At 39.0% G+C, this 17,708-nt stretch overlaps 1 protein-coding gene across 13 annotated transcripts in view; it reads right to left on the bottom strand.

Moving 5' to 3' along the window:
• The window catches only part of Ih (hyperpolarization activated cyclic nucleotide gated potassium channel Ih), a 381,399-nt gene that overhangs the window by 206,296 nt on the left and 157,395 nt on the right, over positions 1-17,708 (bottom strand). For all 13 annotated transcript variants that reach the window (XM_087359920.1, XM_087359947.1, XM_087359924.1 and 10 more), the window contains exon 2: positions 2,788-3,309. In XM_087359920.1, the coding sequence (XP_087216046.1) occupies positions 2,788-3,309 (522 nt within the window). The remainder of the gene's footprint in view (positions 1-2,787; positions 3,310-17,708) is intronic.

Raw genomic sequence — 17,708 nt, 5'->3', positions numbered from 1 at the left:
ATCCACTACTTTTCGCGCCAGATACCTCGTTCAGAAACTTTTTCTGATCGAAATTTATTTCGTGCTAGAGATTAATAAATTAAAAACACATCGACAATTAAGGCAATTTGCGAATTTCCAACAATAAAAATGTGTTCCCATGCAAATATATTGACTTATGATTTGCGTAAATATTGGTCAGCATCGAAAGGGTATTATTATACGTCGTACTACACAGTTAAGACGAAAATCATGGTTTATTACGCACACAGTAAAATGTCTCTTCCGATCCGGTGAGAACGAAAAGACTTAAAAAAATATAAGAGTCAGAAATCCCATTATTTTGAAAATCACTTTTATATTCCAACAAGATTTCTCCATAAAAGGAGCGCCTACCCTGTTCATTCACTGTTTGTTAAATGTTTTATCGGGGGTACTTATCGCTGTGAACTACACAATTTTGCGTATCACAGAAAAACGTTTGCTCAGGTATCAGAAATAATCTTAAAGATTAACACTTTGAAGAATTCACGAGAACCGAGGTAAATTAAATTAAATTATAATAGCAATTAACTATTACCTGGAATAATTAATCTCGAGAACGTAATACCAAAACATTTTATTAAAAAGATATACTGAATCACAAGTGTAGTTCAGATTTAATATCACGTAAGTTGCCACGAGGTTTCGATAAATTGTCATTATTTACAAATTGGTTTTTTTATATATATCTTAATTGCGTCATGTTTGTGTTATATCAATACATATATTTATTTTCCAGTCTATATCACAATATAACTCGATAATGAACATCTAAATGCATACTCCAAATCAAGATGAAGACAGAAAATTAAAAATCAACAAATGCAATGCACAAAAATGTACAATAGTTTTTAAAATGTATGTATTGATAAGCCTGAAGATGATGTGGTAAACATCGAAACATGTCGTCAAAAATCAAAAGCGCTGGAAAGATGTAATATTATACGACACAGAAAAGCGCCATAAAATATAACATAATGCAATTTATATTGTAAATGTTATAAAATTTTAAACAACATTATTTTAAAACAAGTTTTGTGTATAGACTGGAAAAATAAATATATGTATTACAAATTGGTGCACGTAAGTCGATAAGGAACAGTGAATGTGCCTTCGACTCTGGAAAAGCTTTAATCATCTTCACACTCTGACCACTAAAAATACGGGATATTTCTACAATAACCCCGGTTAGCACAGCCAGTGGTCCCATTTGACTCTTTGTCAGTAACTAGTGCACTTACGCTGTTCGTGCTTGCCCAATTCTTCATTCGTCATCAATGTTAAAAATACGAGGGATGACGCAATGACTCACGAATATACACACTCCCACTTTATATTCAGGAGGTCTCAGTTCAATACCCGGCTACCCTGGGCTTGTGTTCGATACAACAAATCTTTAAAATCTCACGATGATCGTTAGTCACCAACTCTCAGCAACGGAATAGCCTAGTTTCTGCAATCGGAGCCACGTCAGGAATCTTTAAATTGTTCAGTAAACAATAAAGGCTTCGTTGAACAATTCTTTGATTGGTTAAACAAATTAGGTAATATCAGTGCATAAATTCAACCAAAACTTTACAAGTGATAAACAACTGAAAATCACATAAATATCGACACATTGTATCACTACGTAAAAGAGTTTTAACTACAGCTCGTGGTGAGATTTGGTGTTCTCTGGGTTCAGAAATCGATGATATCTCTCTTGGTTTCGACGACGTGTACACGCGTTTTTAAAGCCTCAATATTCAGGGTTGAATTACCGTACACTTAAGTCATTTACTGAACTATAACGTTAGAAAATCGATTCATATAATCGATAACTTTGCTTCTCGAGACCTTTTCTGTATAAAGATACCTTGAGGAGTCGAGCGTAATTTCTATTCTTGAAAACTCATAAACGGTTAATGTAAACTGTTTTGTTCGCCGAACGTCCCAACAAACACGCAGGCCAGAACCGAGATATGCCGTGCGTAGCAGAGAGGTTAATTTTACTTAAAGTCGTGTTTCTTAAAAATTGAAAAATCCATTAACAAGTTGGGATTGTGTTCACATCAGAATGGATGTGTGTGGATAAATACTACGTGGGAAGAAGGCGATTCCTTACGAAAACAAGTAACTATAAATGAAGAGACTGTACCATCTACGTACGTGTAAGTAAGACAACGAGACGAAGGGACCAGGATTTGATTCCCGACTGAATAAAGTTACATCATTAAAACCATGGGCAGTGTTTGATTATTTATACGTCACTTTTCTCAGGTCAGAAAACGCGTAAGAACATATTCGTGGTTTTCCTCTGTCACTTCGAAAATCGAACAGAGATTAATTATTTAAAATAGTACACGACCACTTCTTACCATCAAACGTCTCGGTTGAGTGGATAACACTGCTACTGGATGTCCTGGCCCCGAAAACTCACACGCGTTCATAAATTATTATGCAATTCAACGTTAAACAATATGAGCAGTTAGGACGTCGTTAAATAGACAGTGAGAAATCTTAATTCAGGCACACACGAAACTCGTAATGTACAATCCGTGGACAAAGTTCAGAATCATCGAGTGTTAAAACAGGTGCATAGTTACCACAGGGTTTTAAAGTAAGTTTTTTCTATCACAGACACAAAACCTCTTGTCGTTTCGAGACGAGCAGATCACTAGGAACGTCAGTGCCGCACTGTAACCGCATGAAGAAATTCCTTCGTTTATAACATCGCAGGGAAGGGTTTCAACTACGTGAATCTAGAATATGCAAATTAGCACTGACCTGAAGCTGGAACAGGGGTGGATGACCCAGTGTCCGGCCGCCCTCTGTCTAATCCGCTCCTTCATCAACGCCTTCTTACTGCCGAAGAGCTTCATCGCCAGTTTGTTGTCCGTGGGTTGAAACAGGGCCTGGAGTTGGTTCTTGATGAAGCTCTGTTTCTCGCTGGCACCCAGAGGGTTGGGCCCCGGCTCCTCCTTAGGGGTGCCATATAAACTGACATCGTCACCCCCAAAATGCACCTTTCCACTCTCCTTGTAGTTCATGTTCGTTAGGGAGTTGGACAGGTAGTCCGCGATGAGCAGAGCCTCGTCGTCGATTGCAGTCACCAGTGAGTCGGTACACGTGTTTGTGTTCTCGATGCTGATCTTGATGGAGTCATCCTTGGCGAGACGAGGTTGTGGCGGCGGAGAACGAATCTCTTCCTCGGACTGCGTGGCCCCAACTCGTAGCCGGCCGTTCGCCAGCTTGAGACTGGGCACGCGTCGAGTCCTCCTCCCCTCCCCCGCCTCCCGCTCCGAGTCCCTGCAACAGCCAATCGCACGGTACTTTCTAGTCACGTGGTCGCTAGTGGCGCTCTGTTCAAACTACGTGCGTATTTTGGGGCTTAGCAAGTCAAAAATTATTCTGCGGTTGTGGAAATCTAATGGTGATTACCGTCAATCAATGCATAAATCAGATTAATTCATTCAATACCAACACATTCAATTCAAGATCCGTTTTAATATCATCCTCACATGCAAATATAGTTCTCTCCTTCAGGTTTATTGACCAAAGTTTTGTATATAGTACATATCTAGGCCACACATACAAACCACAACAAAAATTATATACCTGGATTTCTGGGAAATAAAATGGTACGTTAAGGAAAGGACCTCTAACTAGATGGCTTACCGAACACGAAGGTTCATCACCGAATTAACCAAAGCCCTCCACCAGACCCTGTCTTGGGTCAACAAAATCCAGTCTCCAAAGGACCTCTAAAAATCGGTAAACTTCTACGAGACTACACAGTGCAACAATCTAGAAGACAGAAATCTTCCGGCATAAAAAAGAATATTAGAATGCTAAAACCACTTTTCAGTACTACACGCAAGAGGACACAGATGACAAAGGCAGTGATACCATCAGGAGGTCCAAGATTCAGCGGGTGGCCACACAGTTTCATGATCTGAACTGTACTGACGTCACAACAGGTGCACTGCATGTATGCGAGTCATGTAATCGATTTCAGGAAGTCCATTGCAAAAACTCAACATTATGTTTCATGCTCAGTAGTTCTTCCTGGTAGCGAGAACCGACAGATGACAGTCGTAGCCAACCTAAAAGGTCAGCGCGTCAGATCCACCATCGAAGACATTCGAGTGAAATTGTCTCGTTTGTGCTCACCAGCGAAAGGATTCTCAGTTTGAGCTCTTCAGACGGATTAATCCGTCATCGACGAAGACGTCAAAGCTGTCAGAATTTATAAAACAGCTGTCTTCGAGAATGTTGCGCCCTGTTGTCTAGTAGGGTACCCTGATGAAGAAGGCAGTAAGCATCTCTAAAACGTCGTTAAATTTCTATCAGACTACACGATGTAGAATCCCGGAGAGAGAAAAAAAACCCATCTGTATTCTCGTCTCCGTGAAACCGCAGTCTGACATGTCTGTACATGACGAAACATACAAACTGAGTCATGGTTCCGGTGGACAAACATTCCGTTCTGTTTGCGTTCTATTTTAATGTAACCGTTAAATAAATAATTCAGTCCCTAATGGAGAAAAAGGTTCATTACAGAGTTTTCAAAACTTTTATCATTAGAATCTATTCTGATTTAATCGAAAACACTGTCCACCCTCACAATATGTACCTCTAACGTCCATTTTAATGGCATATCCCGTCAAAAAAATAGGTAACTGAAGTCGTCTCTTATCTTGAAGTATAAAAAATAAAACTATGTACTTCCTTCATTCCTTTCCTAATTCGCAATACGTCTCACCCTTCTCTTAGAAAGATTATCAGACGATGTCCGATAATCCTCACCACACCAGAAGTAAGACGGACGGATAATATATTTTTACCCCCACGCAACTTTATCCTCGAACTAGACAGATATAAATAGTAAGCTTCAAGTTTAGTCAACTTTATCCCCGGTAGCAACTTCGTAAAAAGTTTTGACGGCCACCCTAGCGGTTCCGGAAGTCCCCAGCTACTCCATCGTTAATCACAACGAGGTCATTCAGTAGACGGCTCTGTCAATGACTTAGCAATAAATACTTTTCAAAATACCGATGCAAACGGAAATCTTACATAAATCGGATTAATAACAAATGTTTCTTCATGTCCCGTACGAAATTTTGTGGATGTCAGGAAGCCAAGAGGATGAAAAATAACCAGAAAAGAAGGAAATAAAACAGAAGAAGAGGTTAAGAAGAGAGAAGGAGATGGAGGATAGGAGAAAGTGGAGTTGGAATAAAAAGTAACAAAATGCGGAAAATAAATATAAATAGGACGACGTTTCCTGACGAAAGCGATGATTTGTGTTATCTTATGCCCTGCACCGAAATGATGGGTTGTTGCGTCGTGTAGTTTGGTAGAAGTTTATCGACGTTTCAGAGGTCATACTGCCTCCGTCACCAGGACGATGATCCCTGATGATGAATTCAGCCGTGAAAACCTCAGGTCTTGCCGTTTCAGACGACAGAGCAGATACGTCGATATAACAAATAAGCGGAGGTCCACTCTCTTGGTGGACGGTTCCCACAGGTCCTCAGAGTTGAGCTGACTTTTATAAACTCTGTACTGAACCTACGAACCCGCAGTGCTCAGGCACTTGAAGAACGGGTCGTTGCCAGTATTGAGTTAGTCCAGTTACATATTTAGTTAATTTACTTATTCAGCAGCCCCTTATTTATATTAACCTTCTTTAGTCTATCCTCCCTCCCCCTTTTCACAACCATTATTCTCCATGAACCACGCGTTCAGGGTCTGAAATATGGTTAGGCTTCCCGCAGTGTATATGTGTCAGAGAAGTTGCCTATAATGCAAGGCGTTAAATATGTTTGAAACAGGGAACTGACGAGCGGACAGACAAGCAGACTGAGAGGCGAAATATTTGAGGTGATATCAGAGAAATGAAGAGTCTCCTTATGCAATTGTCCATTCCGGATCTGGCTTAACGATTGCCTAAATAAATGTCGTCAGATGGTCGCCCCAAAATTGTCCCGAGCCTCTGGATCGCCAATATTTCATCCAGACTCTAATTCACGTTTTGAAATTTATGAGGAAAATTTGCAGTTCGGCTGTCATTTTAGCTGACATTCAACCGACAGACAGGGCTAACGAACGGTTTCAGTGCATGAACATTACCGTAAACCCTTCGTCCAAAGCGACGTGTTTGGTAAATCCGCGTTCGACGAACTTAATATTGTTAAGGTTTAATGGGGATACGGGAACAAGGCCGTGGAAAGCCAACGTTAACATACAAAACATCATAAACACATCGAATTATATTTTATTATGACGAAACTGTGATAAATGATAAAATATAATCGGAAAGTTAATCATTAAAATAAAATATCAACGGAGTGTGAAGCCAACTTCAGCTGCGCACAAACCACCGCGCAACCTATCCACAATCTCCACTCCCCCATCTAGTGGCGTAACCTTGAAACTTTTACACTTACGTACTGATCCCACAATGCTGTGCGAGGGCAATATCAGAAACAGTGAAATGCGGAGACTGAGGGACCCAGAGGGGGTGGATTACAGTTGAGCTGAATCGTATTTATACCCTTCCCTGTGCTGAATAAAACAAACCAAATTGGTTAAACGAATACGTAGAGATACAAAAGCTAAACTATCTTGAGCTTTTTAAACAGCAATGTCATCTTTCGTATGATTTTACACATTGTATTAGGCAGACCAAATATAATCGAATTTCCAAGTTTGACAAATAAAGTTTCACATTTATTTTCACTCGTATAACTGAATCAGCATTGAAGGAGTGTATACAGTATAACAAATGAACATAAAAGTGCGTCACTGAGTTACTTGAAGTCGCTGTTTCAGGTACAGAGATTCTATAACACAGAATGATACAGTAAGAAGATAAATAATGAGCAAGTATAAGTTAGGACGGAATCAGCAGTATTGTATGGAGAATGATGGACAGATGGCTGGAATAATAAACGTTGTCGACGTCGTGCAGAAGAATTTCAGATTGTAAGAGAAGGAACGAGTCATTTGAAACGCCTACGAAGTTACTGAATAATAAGAAATGTCTGCGTAATGCTTACTTCAGTTATCGGAAAACAGTTTCTTCTCAAAGACAGCAACACACAACTCTAAAAATAGAGGCGAGAAACTTTAAAATACGTAAATGGAATACGCTGTCGACGTGTTGATCCCGAAAGGCGATAATGACTTGCCTCGGTGAGTCGGTTCTTCCATACAAACTACCGCATGTGGTCCCTAGTCCTTTCAGAGAAGCGCCTTCTTACAACAAGTTTCCACAATCTCCGACATTCTGAGTCGTCTGCTAACGTATCACAATCATATTCATGATTAAGTAAGACTTTCACCCTGAAGACGAAAGCGACACGTTCCTCAGGAACCCTGATAACCACCTACAAGCCCAAATGGTGTCACAAAACAGTAAAGAACAATCATGACGTTACGAAGTTAAGTAACTTGCTCAGAATTGTGGGTCAGAAATTTTTATAGTAAAATAATAATAAAAAAGAAGAGAATCTTAAACTTCAGGTTTCGTTACCATAGTTACTCATTTGATAAGTTTTAGCGGCGTAGTGGCGTGGTATATTTTCACAAAACTCATCGATCTCCTCAACATTTATCAGCCACGGACAGAATAAGAGACAAACCTAGAGAAGAGTTAAGCTGTACACAGAACAGGCGAACATGAATAAGATTCCTGCCACGTACAATTTCATTTTGAGGAAAACGTTTCAAAATTTGTGTAAAAAGGAATTAAAATGTAAATGGGCAAGTTAAGGCGCGGCAGCCCTGCTGAGTCTGCAGACAATTTCCGTGCCTTTCAAAGCGCTTGTCGAAATCGAAGTGGAAATGAGACAGCCCGGACCACAGACGCGAACAATTCTTCCCCCTAAAGCTGTTTTAATGAGCTTTAAATCAGGGGAGCCTTAACTAACACAACAATGAAAATCAGACATGTGCATAACGTATGTGTTATACAGCATTCCCCTTTAAATGAAAATGGAATACCAACCGGTGTAGAGACCTATAATGTGTGGAACCTAAATTCCACACCCCAACGCGTTTCTATTCCGTGATCATTAATTCCAAAGAAAATATTTACCTCATATATATTTCAGTAGCCGCGGTGGTCTAGCGGTTAGAACGCTGGCCTTGTAATCCTGGGGTCTCGGGTTCGAATTTATAACTTGTGTTGGGCAAGGCCGTGGTCTAGGCAACACGGAGTTTTCCTCCGTGGCATCCCAACAATTACTCCATTCACACACAGAAGAAGGCAATGGCAAACCACTTCTGGATCATCTGCCAAGAACGTATATGAACAGGTCCCAGTCCGAGAAGAGAAAAGGATGGAAGGATCCTGTTCATATGGACCTGTCGTCAGACAGAACACTAAATAATAATAAGATGAGGTGGTCTAGCGGTTAGAACGCTGGCCTTGTAATCCTGGGGTCTCGGGTTCGAATTTATAACTTGTGTTGGGCAAGGCCGTGGTCTAGGCAACACGGAGTTTTCCTCCGTGGCATCCCAACAATTACTCCATTCACACACAGAAGAAGGCAATGGCAAACCACTTCTGGATCATCTGCCAAGAACGTATATGAACAGGTCCCAGTCCGAGAAGAGAAAAGGATGGAAGGATCCTGTTCATATGGACCTGTCGTCAGACAGAACACTAAATAATAATAAGATGAGGTGGTCCAGCGGTTAGAACGCTGGCCTTGCAATCCTGGGGTCTCGGGTTCGAATTTATAACTTGTGTTGGGCAAGGCCGTGGTCTAGGCAACACGGAGTTTTCCTCCGTGGCATCCCAACAATTACTCAATTCACACACAGAAGCAGGCATTGGCTACTGGGACTGAGTAAGACCAAGACAACTCCGAAGTCAACCTCCAGACCGAGAATCGAACCGATACTTCAATAATATGAATACGAGTGTTAACTACTCTAAAGCAAGTTTTTGTACGAAGATCGAATCGACTCCAGTGATAAGTTGATAATAACTAAATTTCTCGAAAATAAATGTCTATAACATACACGGTGTCCCAAAAAAGATGTTTACACATTATAATACGAAAAATCAACCTTGTTGTCGATCTCCGTGTGCTGTGTTTACGAGAGAAACCTAGTGTGGTTTACACTTAACAGATGGCACCACAATATCTTTACCCATGATTCAGGTAAGCAAAATGGCGAAGTCTCGATTGAGTTACATTGAATATGTGTATATATCTTTTTAGGACACCTTTGTGTCCACAATTAAATTATTTAACGGTTTAAAAGAGACTTTTGCAGTTCAGAGAAAGTGTTCCGGTGTTAAGAGTGCTAACTCTGTAAGTCGCTGTGAGGTTACATTGATTCTAGAAGCTACTTCAAAAACAGGGCCCCACTAAAATTATGTTCGCTTCCTATGTAGACTGAAACTAGTAATAAATATTTGAATACCTACATGTCACAGAGATTGATTCCACTTAAACGCGTATTATTGCTGTAAGGCTTACTGACACGATAATATATTGAAGTTGAGGTTAATTTACCCTACAAACACGACAGGTGTTTCGTCATGATAAATGGAGCTGGAACACAATCCAGAAGGTTAGACTGAAGACTGACAAGCCATTGGTACGGAATGACATTTCGACGATTACAGGTTTTCTATACGTCAAAATATCACACAAATGAATTACCAAGCAGTAATCGCCCTGATGATGGAGGCAGCAAGTACTTCTTCAGACTACAATGTACAAAAATCTAGAAGACAGTCATGTCCAAAACATGATAAATCTGCAAAACTGACTTCCGTTATTGCTACACGTTTCCATCCGGCTTACTGAAAAGTGTATTTAGCCACAGTAAAATACACACAGTTTTTAGACATCGCTCAAACCCACGATTTTCAATAAAAATAAATTCAAGAAGCCGTCTTGACAATCGATACTGCTCTCTGCTCTCGAAACAACAGAACAAAGGACAAGAATTCAACTGTTTAATAACGTGCAGTAGCAAATGTCTCTTTTAGGCCACCAGGTGGCACTGGAGGAGACGGAAAATGTCTGTCGATGTCGGAGGCAAGTGTCTGAATCAGCAAGACACTTTGTAAGTTGCCAGGTCTGGTATCAGCTGCATAAATAATGTACCGTGTAATTTAATATGAGGAACATTTTGCAGTATGGGTTGGTATGAATGAGGATTCAGTTGAATGTTATTTATTTAGATCAGTGGTTTTCAACGTGGGGAACGCGTACCCCTGGGGGTACGCGAAGACATCTTAGGGGGTACGTGAAATTTAAAAAAAATGCATATATTATTTTATGATAAACACTGAATAATCAGTAATGTAATTTATTTAATTTATTTTAGATGTAGATTATATACTATGTATAACTTGAATTATACACCAACAAATTTAGGGAGCACGTAACCTATTGATAAAGATCGGATCCAACTGCTATAATATTCATAAAGAAGAATTATACAAATATTTCTATAAAGAATTACAGTAAAGACAAATGTTCTTGGGTTTGCGGAAAAAAATTTCTTGCAACGAAATTCAACGATTAGCTTCAAATGATCGGCCTTATAAGTTCTCGTGCAATTTAGATTAATAAAGTAACGTAAGTGTTTGCCGGATTTCCTAACAGTAACACTGCCAGCACTCGGCTATAAACAACCCAGTTCTCGTGAGCTGTTACTTCCATTTCTGTCACCCCCCTTATGCATACGTTTCCATTTACAAAACCGAGAGTTGCAGTACGACTGTGGTTCGTAAGAATTCACTTTGAGTAATTCGTAGTACATTTCTAGTGTGTAAAGAGTTTATTTAAATGTTTAAATTTAATCCAATATAATGTATTTTTATTTTATAATTATCGGGGTTGTGTACGGAGGAAGGAACAGCCACTAGCGCAGTGCACGTGGTGATTCGGAGTGCAGTACAGTTCAATCCAAAGAAACGTTAACAGGTGTCGGTGTTTTAAGGGCGATTTCATGAAGTTTAATTCGTGTTTTTCAACAGAATGGATAATTTTGCTTCTCCCAAACGAACACCGCGAGCGTTTAGCAAATATTGCAACGCTGGGGACCACAAGCTGTAATATTTTTCTGCAGATGAAGAACGAGGAATATTCCTTCTGAACGTTGGTTCACGACCGGAAGCCAACGATATAAACCCACTCTGCCGGGAGATCTGAACAACTATGGACATGGATCTGCGAGAGTATTACAGAAAATGGCGGTGAACTATTTCAGAATAAGTATTTTATAGCATTTATTCCAACCGAAGTTCAAGGAAAAAATAAAGGAAAAAACAGGTACGCCAGAGAGGAGAGCTATTTTCCTGGAAAAGCAAGGCACTGGGATACAGACATAAACTACGGATATGTAAAATATTCAACTACGTAAATAGCACCCTAGTGGTTTAAACAGTCCCTGTAATAATAAAACTAACAGGTCTTACAATAACAAGAGAAAACAGACAAAGCAGAGAAACAAACGAGGCAGAATAACAGCAAATTGCATTGCTACTAACGAAATAATTCCAAGGAGCAGTCTTTCTTGAGAATGAAATGTGAAGATTACAGATCATGAAACTCGTCATTCGGGTTACATTCTGCAACCACGTGCCTCTCCCCCCGCAAACACCCTCAGAGTATTTCCCAAAATTGAGTTGCTCTCCGCGTAAGAAATTTAATAAACCTACGTGTCTTATTTCATAGCTCGACAGTTCCATATCATCTGATGCTGTAACTAATTCCAACGAGTATATAATTGTGTGGAATATACCGGACATAGGAAATAGTGGTGGCCTATTTCACAGTATTCTCCTACAAGCTCAAATTGTATGCTTTGGACCAAAGATGATTGGACCATGACCCTCTTTAATATGAGATATTGTTTCATGTATATGTTAGGTGAAATATACCATACCTTTCAGTTAGCAAACAGACTCACGTACTCTCTGACATAAGTTTCAATATTATTTCCAATGAGGTAATTTTCTCTCTGTGATAGTACGTGAATGATGGAGGCCTGCTATTTTAAATTAAAATATTTTATTCATGAGACCTAAGCATCGTAAGTAATCGATTTAGGATTCTTTACGTCCATTCCTATCTGAGAATTAAATTGTTTTAAGCGTGGATATTACAGACTTCCAATAATCACTCTTAAAAAAAATCTTTGCAGAACGAAAAGTTGCCCGTTTCGACGTACAGCTCCAGTTATTAGCTCTCATTTGCAATTAATTTGGTTGATGGAAACGAGCTTTACTGAATACTCTACTTTACACTGTAATGAACATAATTTAAACAATTATATACAGGAGTAGATCTTCATAAAATTCAAATATCCTCAATGTAAATTTTACTTAATATAAGAAAATGTGTGTTATAAATTATTTTTATGTTCAATATAAATGTTTATAAATTGCTTTAGATCGCTTATGCTTCTGTGTAGATTCCAATGTAAGCCAAAAGTAAAGGGACAACGCATGATTTGTATTCGTAAAACGTTTGCTTTATTTATTACACTGAAGATGTGTATTTTGTCAAATTCTCTTCTTACTTTCATAGTATGTTTGGTGGTACTGTATGGCCCTCACAAATATACCCGTTTTACACGATTTTATGATTTAGTATGTGACATTCTTAGTTTCTCAAAGCGGAGAGTCCCAAGATGTGGCTTGTTGTCTTTCCGACGTTTCAGAAGATAATCAGAGCGATGATCGCAATAATGATGGAGGCAGCATGGACCTCTGAAACGTTAGTTAGAATTCAGCTGACTTCATTTTACCATCCCTGTATTCGTCTAAAAGGCCAGAGGATAAACACGATAAGCAGTCGTCCCTCACAAAACATCCATGTCAGGTTTCGTAACTCTCCATTCTCCAGTCATTTTAAGCAATTCGGATCACTGTCTTGTGCATTGCAGAGTCTAAAAGAGATCCACACAGAGCGAAAGTGGAGCTACCTTGATACTTTCAGGACGATTCGCATTTGACATTGACCCGTTTAAAGTCACGTGACCTCATGCAGGTCACAGAATCGCGTTACATTGTGTTTCAGGGTCGTACATCGTCAAAGGTATCATAACTATTATTTTAACAGTGACTACAAGTAACGTAAGTTCCAGATCAAATATTAAGCATTAATAAACATGAAGGTGGATTAGGGGCGTAGCCAGATTCATAACATTTGCGTAGGTTAGGGTGTGGTGTACTTGGTGGTCTGGTAGCACTGAACCACTGAGCAAAGACCTCTTGGATTAGAGCCCTGGTTGAGACTTTAGTTAACTCTGGACGTTGTATTGAAACAAATAAACAGTTTGTATCTTAAGTGCGTCATGTTACGTCACAAATACAACTTGGTATGTTTTTCATTATATTTTATATTTACAATCATATTAATATTTATTTATTTCCTATGTCAATTCCATACTCATTTGCATAATAACACTTGGAAATTAATTCCACAGATAATGAACGTCTGAATACAGACACCAGATCATTATGAAGACGGAAAATTCTACAAACATACTAAAAGATCAATAAATACAATGCATCAAAATGTATAATAGTTTTTAAAATAATATAAATTGATAAACCTGAAGATGATGTCATAAAACATCGAAACATGTCGTCCAAAAACAAAAATGAAGACGCTGAATAATATAAAATCGTATTACGATAAAGGAGCGCCATAAATATAACTTAATACAATTTATACTGTAAATGTTATAATATTTTAACAACATTATTTTAAATAAGTTTGTGTATAGACTGTAAAATAAATATATGTAAATAAACAGTTACCAACGTCAAACCACACCAGATGGCATCTGCGTATTTACTGAGTTAATGACCTTGATGAAATTAAGATAAAGATCTCAAACCTCTATTAAATAAACTTGTAGATAATTCGGCTTGGACTCGATTGTCTTCGCTGTCAGATACGCTGGACGTATCAGGCGTCGGAGCAGCTCAGGACAGATACTAACACGTCTTCTGTTCTGTGAAACGTAGCAAACGCAGTGAGGCACTAGACAGGTAGTCTTGATTTAGAAGGTAACCGCGATATGATAAGACATGCTTAGTTGTGAATAAACATGAAGTTTACGTCTGTTTCACATCGCGAACTAAAGACTGGAATCACCGGTTGTACTTACAACTGCACGGAGCACAGGACATCGTGAGAAATTAACAGTAGCTGCTCAGTTAGTAAAATATTATAGGTTTCCTATGGATTTAAAATATACATTACCATCTTCAGAAAAGCTCGCCAAATGTGCTCTACCCTGAGAAATATAAATTCATCCCATGTCTTTAAAAAAAAAATTAATATTATCCTCCCAGCTACGCCAAGATATTTATAATAAGCTCTTCACTTGGCATTAACCGAACTATAATTTTGTAACCGTTTCTTAACACCGGCGTCCATCTTAATTTCCCTGATTTGATTACTTGGAGACTGAAACCTTCCATGGACAACATACAAACACGAGGACAATTTATACCAAGATGTATTCGTAAATGCTGTAAGCCGTGGTTCAAGATGGCGCACACGCGTCACTAACAGTCATTCAGTGACATGTAATTCTATCCACCTCCTGCTTAATACATCCATTTTAGGTCCGAATGTATTTCGTCATTGCTTTTCCCAGACGCCTGTAATTTACGGTCTTCCCCCAGTTCCAAGAAATGCTTTACAAAATAAGAGAGGAGTAGTAAAGTATTTACATTCTGACTAAATTCACAGAGCCGAGTCTTGAAAGGCATAGCTTACAGTACGCTCAGCTAGCCTTTAACGAAACCCGAATATTTATCTCTGTCTTCACATTACACCGCCAATAACACCTGTCCTGAGCCAGATCAATTCTCTCTCTATATATATAAATATATAAATAATTATCGGCGATTACGTATAATTCACGAACCAGTTATGCACGTAATTTTGTATAATTTCCGATTATTATTCACTAAAGGAATTATTTATTTGTGCTGTAACATATGGATACATTCTAACAAACATAATTAAATGTATCTATGTAGATATTCGAAAATTTACAACGTAACGCCATTCAATGCGCCCATCAAATCTCAACCAAATTTTACCCTTCGAGACAATCTTTGTTGATGGAGAAGGAAAATTTGCAGGAGCGTGTTTAATAGATAATTTTCGATTACCTGGCGACAGATCCCACTCAAAACACGTATTTATTCATGGCCACATACATTAAATGTATATATGGGACTATAAAAAAACTGTCCTAATATGCCTAAAATTTAAAAGTAAAATAATTTATGAGGTCAAGTTTCTTAACGTTCATATACTACAAGTGTCATTAAATTCAATGACCGGCATTTCTTATGTTTCGCTAGAGGCAACAACCAGTAGAATTTGAAAATGATTTCAGATTGCAGATTTGTTAACTAAACCTAAAGCGGAAATACGCAAACAAACAATGACGCAGAAACAGATGTTGCCTCGTAAAACATGTGACGCGGTGGTATTTTCAAGAGATAACATTAACACATTTCATAACAACCTTACAACATACGGAAATGTCATTGCAAAAGGTTGTATGAGATATCGCTAATCCGCCTCTTACAAGGAATCTTCAAAATCAAACAAAACAGAAAACATAAATCAAATTCGTAATTCCACGGATCAAAGCCTTTCTAAATAACCCGACAGTCTCTCAGCTGGCAAAAAAACATTCCCCAAATTTTATAAAACCTAAAGTTTCTTAACTGTTCCGAAGAGCCCAACGTTGGTAACTATGTTCAGCCAGATGAATTCAGTCAACACCCTCACATCGTAATTTTAAGACCCATTTTAATATTATCCTCCCACTAAGACGTAGATCACAGACAGAATAGACGCCCTCCAGTCGCGGTGCCGATTATGCAAGCAGTCACAGAACTACTACCGTGGTTGCTTCTAATCTTCGGGGTAGAACTGGAGATTAGAAACCCCCATCTTGTGAAATATGACTAAGGGTTTAGGACTATTGTTATGACGATAATTACCTAATAAAACATTATTAAGCGCTTAAACGTTTTTCAATCTAATGCTGTCTACTGCATATTTCGACGTAATCAGCTTATATTCAGTCATGGAGACAGATCTGAGTTGCCTCTCGCCTGTGACTTCTCAAGGACGCTTTCCAACGGGTAAATCTACCCCTGGTGGCCCGATCCGGCGCGCAGGCCGAGGCAAAGGTCGGGGAACCACGGCTTTGTGCTAGGCGGGAGTTCTAACAGACGGAACGCGAGCTATCGATAATTGATCACATTCGAGCGGTAAGTGAAAGTACGACACATCGACACTAAACACTTGGTAATGTAACCAAGCGCTCATCAGCGAGAACACGGACTGCTATGTAGGCCATGGAACTAAACCCTTAAAAGGAGAGATAAACCACATTACCAGTTTTCCCTTGACCAGATAAGCACAGAGCAAGGCCAAGCTAAGTCTTCTTTACAACGCATGTGATCGCAAATTGTAATCAATTTCATACTTTACTTTTAAATGTATTTATATACCAGAGGAAATATATATAAATCGGACAAATTACTTTCTTATATTTATAATTAAATACATGTAATATATAATAAATTCTTCTCTGGCTTGATGACGAAAACCCCGACGTTTCGGGAACCATCTTCGTCCTCGTCCTCAGGGTACCCGGTTGGTAGCCTGGGAGGAATCAATTAAACTTAGTCGCCGTGAAAGAATATAATATAAAACGGTATAATGATTAATGAATAATTAATCTGGAAGGATATTTAAGAATGTGGTCGTGACCAATTTTCAAAGACTACCTCACAAAAGATCGTAACCATCGTCAGTCTTCTAACAGCGTGCTGATATTCGATAAATATGTCGACTCATAATAATAGTCGATCGATTTGTTCGGAGGACGCAATATATAAAGAGACTAAATCAGTTAAAATACTTTTCTTAAGCATAATTAGACACTGTCCCATGAACAAGTTTTCGAAAATGGAGGTATAACTCCATATATTCTTGGCATTGTCACTAGTGAGATTTCAGTTTAAGGATTTTGCAGCCCTACACATGGGGAAAGGGCCCAACGTAGCCACGAACTTTAAAGCTGGCTAAGCCCCACGACAGCAAAGAGATAAATCCGTGTTGTAGCTCAGGCGGTTAGTCGCCGGAGAAACCCGGAGACGACCAAAGGTAAGTCCACGGTCAATGTCACTGAGACAAATTTCTGTCCGAGTCATTCGGTCTTTCTCTTAAATATCATTCCACCGCTACTCCATATTAATTCATGTCCTACACCCGTCAGCGGCCCTAATTCCACAGAGACGTTCTCAAACCATCACAACAATAAAAATAAAACAAACCGATACTTACATGTGATGATAGCGCATGTACAGGCAATCTCCGAAACGTCGGAAATATGTTTCCGTCTGAAATGGTCATTCGTCCGGAAGACTTTACAGTGAACAAGCCAAGAAAGTGTGTCCCGTACCATAAAACACGTCATCCGTTCTTTCCAGACTGCATTTAGGGGCATTAAACCAGCCTAGTTTGATAGTTTAGACGTTGGACACCAGATGTCTACCTCACGACTTTTCTCATCCGCCATTTTGTAGTCACCGCTCTTAGGATATTTAAAAGTTCGATTATGAGGTCGTGCAGAATGGCATAACCTCTAATCAAATTTAATTGAAATCCGTCCAG

The sequence above is a fragment of the Zootermopsis nevadensis genome, unplaced genomic scaffold (genome assembly GCF_977971745.1).
Source record: "Zootermopsis nevadensis isolate Lab colony 2312 unplaced genomic scaffold, Znev_1.0 Znev_ptg000003l, whole genome shotgun sequence".
NCBI lineage: Eukaryota > Metazoa > Arthropoda > Insecta > Blattodea > Termopsidae > Zootermopsis > Zootermopsis nevadensis.
This window is presented reverse-complemented; position numbering and strand designations above follow the sequence as displayed.